At 48.1% G+C, this 7,133-nt stretch overlaps 1 protein-coding gene across 1 annotated transcript; it reads left to right on the forward strand.

Annotated features, from left to right (window-relative positions):
* Window positions 1-563: 563 nt before the first annotated feature.
* Window positions 564-6,626, forward strand: LOC103111465 (C-X-C chemokine receptor type 2). The gene is made up of 2 exons (XM_007520751.2): window positions 564-1,231; window positions 4,653-6,626. Exon 2 carries the CDS (start codon window positions 4,672-4,674, stop codon window positions 5,746-5,748), a length of 1,077 nt encoding a protein of 358 aa, XP_007520813.1. The 5' UTR covers window positions 564-1,231; window positions 4,653-4,671; the 3' UTR covers window positions 5,749-6,626.
* Window positions 6,627-7,133: the final 507 nt, after the last annotated feature.

Raw genomic sequence — 7,133 nt, forward strand, 5'->3', positions numbered from 1 at the left:
AGAGAGATACCACAGCACCTCCCTGCTGCTTATGAAGCTCCTTCTATGCCACCCCATCACAATAGCCCAACTTGGGTGCAAGCCAGTCACAGGTCACCCCGGGTGACTGCCCCCTGACACTTCCTGCTTCCAGTCCCAGCCATGGATGGAGCACTTTTTCTGTCCCCTAGCAGATTATGCAAGGAAGACAGCTAGGGGATGGGCCTTCTGGGCTAGGAGCAGCTGTGACAGTGACCTTGGAAACCCAGCCTTGTTCACAGATGGCCTCAGCTCTCATGGTCCCTGAGTTGTCCAGCCAAACCATAAAAAGGGCCCATGCCTCTATTGCACAGTCATCCCAATGAGCTAATCCTTGGCAGTGGTTGTGTAAATGGGGGGGGGGGGCAGCGGTAGTATTCTAGTATTCCCTCCAAATCTCCACTGATGTCTCCACCAGCCCCAGGACTTCTCAAAATAGCCTTGTGTATGTGGCAACTCTGTCTCAGCTGTCTACAAAGCTGCCTCCCCACAACTCCTTCCTTAGTGGGGATCCCCTGGACTAGACTCCTTCTGCATCTCTACTAGAAAAAAAAGTCAAATCCTCAGGGCCTGGGCAATTGTGCATGTGAGTAAGTGTTCATATTACCATGTGCAAGGTCCCAGGTTCAAGCCCCAGGTCCCCACCAGCAGGGGTGAGGGGGGAGGAGAGTTTAATGAGCATTGAAGCAGGTCTGCAGGTGTCTCTCTAGCTCTCTCCCACTTCTCTATTTCTTTCTGACCTGTCAAATGAAATAGAATGGAAGAAAGAAATGGCCACCGGGAGTGGCAGATTTGTAGTGCTGGCATGACGAGCCCCAGCAATAAATTTGGTGGCAATAAAAATAAAATAAAATAAAATAAAATAAAAAGTCAAATCCTCTCCCCTTCATTCCTATCAGGCCAAATGGAAGCTCTGGAAGGCAGCCTTCTAGGAAAGTTAAGCACTAAGCAAATGGAGTTAAATGCAAGAAAAAGGAGAGAGCAGAAATGAGAGAGCTAAAGGAGTTCCATAATGGGCTCTTCACCCTAGCTTAGATATACCCCCCTGAGGTAGCTCTGACACCCCAGATTTGCCTCTTCTGCAAATGCAGATGTGGGTAGGTCCCATGTAACGTGACTTCCCCTTTTGCCTTTATTCATTGAGTTCCCTCTAACTGCTTGTCAATTTGATCTGGGCTTTAGCTGTCACTGACTGTCACTGCGTGACCTACAGGTGAGTGCTTCTGGGAGGAGACACCTGTACCTGCCAGAACTTTCTCTGGGGTGGGAGGACTGGGTCGGGTTATATTTTAAGCAGTGCCTTCTCTGGGAACCCAAGGTTTCTGCTCACTTGTTCTCTTGCCTCTTCCCCTGTGACCTGGCTGGGATCCTGATCTCTTCCCTGGCAACCTCGGTGATAAGGAGCCTCAGTGACAAGGAGGCCACAGCTTCCTCCCCTGCTCTTTCCACACCTCTCCCTTGTGACAGGAGAGACAAATAAGAGACTAACAGAAGAACACTCAGTCTCACGTCTATTGCTTTAGCCCCCAAGTTTTTTCCTCTTCAAAAGTGCAAATGCTAGTGCTTAGCATCTAGACAATCACCTAACATGCTAGGAGCTGCATGAACACTAGAACCCTGGTTTGGATGCCACTACGGGTCATCAGTTCTGCCTCCTTCAGTTGGTGGATGAGAAAGCTGAAAGCTAGAGGCAAGGGGTCCCAGTCAAGGTCACACAGAATCAGGATATACTGAGAAGCAGGCGCTGAGTATCTTCTCTTTTCACATTAGGGGAACTTTCATCTGTTTTACCTGCTGGCTTTCTGGTAAGTTTATTTTCTCCCTTTTTCTCCTTCCTTTCTTCCTACCTTTCTTCTGTCTCTCCTCCTCCACCACCACCTCCTCCTCCTTCCTCTTCTTCTTCTTCTTTTTTAAATAGAAGATGAGAAAGCTAGAAGTACAGGGAGGGAGGCTAGCTGGTGATATACCTGGTTGAGAGCACACATTACACTCTGTAAAAGGACCCAGATTCAAGACCTTGGTCCCCACCTGCAGGGGAAGCTTCATAAACTGTGAAGCTGTGCTGCAGGTCTCTCTCTCTCTCTCTCTCTCTCTCATTCTCTCTCTCTCTCTCCCTCTCCCTCTAGTGCTCCCTTCCCTCTTTTAAAAAAAAATATATATTTATTTGTTATTGGATATAGACAACTAAATTGAGAGGGGAGGGGGTGATAGAGAGGGAAAGAGACAGAGAGACACCTGCAGCCCTGCTTTACCACTTGTGAAGCTTTCCCCCTGCAGGTGGGGACCAGGGGCTTGAACCCGGGTCCTTGTGCACTGTAATGTGGGCACTTAACTAGGTGGGCCACCACCTCGCCCCTCCTTCCCTCTTGATTTATGTCTATCCAAAATAAATAAATAATAAAATAAAATAATAAAGAAATGGAGGAGTGAGGAAGACAGAGAGCGGAAAGATACCCACAGCACTGCTCCACTGTACATAAAGCTTCCCTCAGCTGCAAGTGGGGACCAGGGGCTTGAACCCAGGTCTTCACACACATTGATGTGTGCACTCTACTGGGCGTGCCACCATCTGACCCTTCTGACATAACACAATGTCAGATAAAATAATTGGAAACTGCTGCATACACTGAGGTGAGGTTTCAGGTGCCAAAAGGGAGACTTTCAGAAAGTGCTTTGATTTTCTTTACACTGAGGACTAAGACCATTATTGCTCTGGAAAGCAACTTCAGTTGACATGTTAAAGCGATTTGTTGCTATGCTATCACTTCCTCCCATCAGTAGCCTTTAAGAAAATTAAAGAGGAGTCCGGAAGAAGAAGGAGGGGAAATAACAGAGAGATAGGGTTATCCGGGGAGCAGCTTGGCTGCCTTCCATTGCACTTAATGCTGGCACTTCCCTGAGTGTATTAGAACAACTCCTGTGCCCCAGTGAATGCACAGGTCCCTCTGTGGACAAAGAGGGTCAAAGGCAGCAAAAGGAGGTTGTAGGTTGAATTGGTGCAGCGGTGGAACCCCCCAACAGATGGGCTATGGGGAATGGAATTCTGGCCCTGTAGTGTGTGTGTGTGTATGTATCTATGTATGCATGTATTATTATTTGATAGGACAGAGAGTTTGAGAGAGGAGGGGGAGATGGGAAGAAAGAAAGACAGACTCCTGCAAACCTGTTTTACCACTTGTGAAACTTCCCCCTTCCCCCTTGGTGGGGACTGGGGGCTTGAATCTTGGTTCTTACACTAAGATTAACTAGTGCATCCAACCTGGTGAGCCACCACCTGGCCCCTTTCCCTGTAGTTCATCTCCCTATCTTTTAAAAAAATATATTTTATTATTATTTTTTTGTCACCAGGGCTATTGCCGGGGCTTGGTGCCTACATTACTCCATTATTCCTGGTGGCCAGTTTTTCCTCTCTCTCTCTTTTTTTAATTTGATAGGTGTGTGTGAGAGAGAGACAGAGAGAAGGAGAGACACTTGCAACACCATTTCACCACTCATAAAGCTTTCCACCCCACTGGTGGGGGTTAGGGGCTTGATCCTGTGTCCTCAGGCAAGATTACATATATTTTTCTGGGTGAGTCACCATCTTCCACCATCACTCAGTACATCTCTCACTCAGTACAGCCAGGGCTTAGAGCTAGGGCACTGACAACACTGGGAAGACCTTACCTACTGATGTTATTTATTTATTTATTATTGGATAGAGACAGAGAGACAACTGCAGCTCTGCTTCACTACTTGTGAAGTTTTCCCCCTTGCAGATGGGAACCTGGGGTTTGGACTTGGGTCCTTGTGCACTGTAATGTGTGCACTTAACCTGATGCATCACTACTTGGATTTCTGATATCCTTTTTTATTTATAACTTTGCCATCAGGTTTATCACTTGAGCTCAGTGCCTGCATGACCTCACCACTGGCGACCATTTTCTTCTCTGTAGACAGAGGTAAGAGACAGAGAGTAATAGGGAAAGGAGAGGCCAGATGGTGGTGCACCTGGTAGGGTGCACATGTTAGCATGTGCAAGGACCTGAGTTCAGGCCTCCACAACTCACTTGTAGGGGGGAAAGCTTCATGTGCTGTGAAGCAGGGTTGCAGGTGTCTCTTTTTCTTTCTCCCTCTCTATCTCTCTCTCCCCTCTCAATTTCTCTCTCTCTCTCTCTGTCTCTCTGTGTGTGTGTGTGTGTGTGTGTGTGTGTGTGAAGTCTACCAGAAGCAGCGGATTAATTATGCAGGCACTGAACTCCAGTGATGACCCTAGTGACAATGAACAAAAGAGAGAGAGAGGGAGAGAGAGAAGGGTGAGGGAGAAGGAGACACTGCAGCATTGCTCCACTGCTCATGAAGCTTCACCCCTGCAGGTCTTTCTATATGGTGACTTGAACTTAAACACAGATTCTCACACAGGGTAATGTATAAGTTCCACCAGGTGAGCCACCTTCCTTTAAGATGACCTTCCTTTAAGATGAGCCACCTTCCTTTAAGATAACTTTTAGAGAGGTCCAAGATGGAGGGATAGAAGGCCTGTGCAGTTGACAAAGCCACTGGGAAGCCAACATATCTCAGCAACTATTGTCCTTTCCTAAGTGTGAGTGACTTGACATTGAATGACAGGTCACATTTCTCTCTTCCTCTTTAAGCGTTCAACCTGGTGGAGCCATGAGCTTCATTGTGGAAAACGTGTGGAATTTCACTGATGATTTTGGCTACTTTGAAAATTTCACTGGTACCCCACCCATGGACGATGACTTTGCTTATAGCCCTTGTAATCTGGACAGAGAGACATTCAACAAGTTGGCTGTGGTCATCACCTATGTGCTGGTGTTTGTACTGAGCCTGCTGGGAAACTTGCTGGTGATCCTGGTGATCCTGTCCAGTCGGGCCAGCCGCTCAGTCACAGACATCTACCTGTTCAACCTGGCCATAGCCGACCTGCTCTTCGCCCTCAGCCTGCCCATCTGGGCCACCTCCAAGGTCAAGGGCTGGGTCTTTGGCACCCCCCTGTGCAAGCTGGTGTCCCTGCTGAAGGAGGTCAACTTCTACAGTGGCATCCTGCTGCTGGCCTGCATCAGCGTGGACCGTTACCTGGCCATCGTCCATGCCACACGCACCCTCACCCAGAAGCGCCACTGGGTCAAGTTCATCTGTCTTGCTATCTGGGCCTTGTCCCTTGTCCTGTCATTACCCACTGTCTTCATGCGAGAGGCCTACATCCCACCCTACTCATCAAGCCCCGTCTGCTATGAGATCATGGGCATCAACACCACAAAATGGCGGATGGTGATGCGCATAGTAGCCCAGGTGTTTGGCTTCCTGCTCCCGCTTCTGGTCATGTTGTTCTGCTATGGGCTCACCCTGCGCACCCTGTTTGAGGCCCATATGGGCCAGAAGCACCGGGCCATGAGGGTCATCTTTGCCGTTGTGCTGGTCTTTCTGCTCTGCTGGCTGCCCTACAACCTGGTCCTGGTGTCAGACACCCTCATGAGGGCCCATGTGATTAAGGAGACTTGTACTCGCCGCATTCACATTGGCCGGGCCCTGGGTGCCACTGAGGTCCTGGGCTTCCTGCATAGCTGCCTCAACCCCCTCATTTATGCCTTCATTGGCCAGAAGTTCCGTCATGGGCTGCTCAGGATCTTGGCCAACCGTGGCCTCATCAGCAAGGAATTCTTGTCCAAGGAGGCCAGGCCTTCCTTTGCTGGCTCTTCTTCAAGGAACACTTCCACGACCCTCTAAACCCTGCATCCCTGTGGCAGCCCCTCTGAGATCTTCCTTTCTCTCTACATCTCATTCTAAGCCTCCTGTCTGTTGACTGGTCACAGTCTCTATGACAAGGTGGTCCCCACTGGGGCTCCAGAATTTTTTTGAGGCCATGTGCCATGTCTCTTCAGATCTCCAGTGCTTGGTTCAGAAAGCAGTTCCTCCCCCCTTATTGTAACTGCTGTCTCAATGGCTAGAGTTCTGTCTATCCTTCCCTGAGCCCTCCTACTTTCTCTTCTCAGACATTTTAAAGAAACTCTTTGAAGTGACAAACAACAACAACAACAAAAAAACAAACAAAAACCCCTCCCATCACTGGGAGCCATGGGTGGCAAATTATTTGAATCACTTCCCCAACTCTCCCTCTCCTCACCTGCTAGCAGAGCCCCCTTCCTTGACAGACACTCCCTTTCTGAGGCTCCTGAAGCTAGTAGTGACCATGTCTCCCAGGTCTGACTAGTAAGATTGGCGGCAGTGGAGTGCTGGTCAACTACTCTCCAGGGGAAAGTCCTGGTGTGAATGTCTACCATACTAATTTCAAGGGTGGTAGTATGAGTACACAACTCACAACATTCTAGAAAAATGTCACAAATGACTTTCACAAGCAGGTCCAAACTGGCTTCAGCACATCACTTCTGAAGAGGGGAGCCTGTTTTGGCCTGGGGACTCCTGGGACATAAAATAAAAAAGAAGATATTATATAAGAAGAGACATATACCCACATTCCTGGTTCTTGCCTTTGATTGTGGTGATAGGATATGAGGTGTGGTAATGAGACAGTGGCTCCATTATACTGAGGCTGAGAAAGCCAAAGAATAAGAGGAATAAAGAGCCCAGAAGTAAACAAGCATAAATGTTCACTGTTTTTTTTTGTTTTTTGTTTGTTTGTTTTTAAAAGAAGGGTATCAACATTATTCAATAGAGGAAGGGTAATCCTTTAGCAAATGGTTTTGGAAAGCTGTTGTAGATAATCACATGCAAAAATAATGAAATTGGACTTTCTCCTCACACCACATACACCAATTAGTTCAAAATGGACCAAAGCCTTATGCATAAGAGCTAATCATTCACACTCTTAGGAGAAAAAAAAAAATCGACAGAAAGGGAATGTTTCGTGTGGTTTGAGTTTGGACTTGGAGTCAGGCTGGGAGCTTGGAGGTGGGCTGTAGGTCAAGACAAAGACTGGGACCAAAGGCTGAGTCTGCAGTGGAGACAAGGGGGTGGGTATTGACGAAGAGGGAGGTGGCCATTTGGAATAGGGTGGAGAGTCAGAATGGATGGCTGTCAGAAATAGGGGGAGATCGCTAACAGGAAAAGGGTGAGGATGGAGGCAGTGAGACCCAGGCAGGCTCAAGAGGAGG

The sequence above is a fragment of the Erinaceus europaeus genome, chromosome 7, assembly GCF_950295315.1.
Source record: "Erinaceus europaeus chromosome 7, mEriEur2.1, whole genome shotgun sequence".
NCBI lineage: Eukaryota > Metazoa > Chordata > Mammalia > Eulipotyphla > Erinaceidae > Erinaceus > Erinaceus europaeus.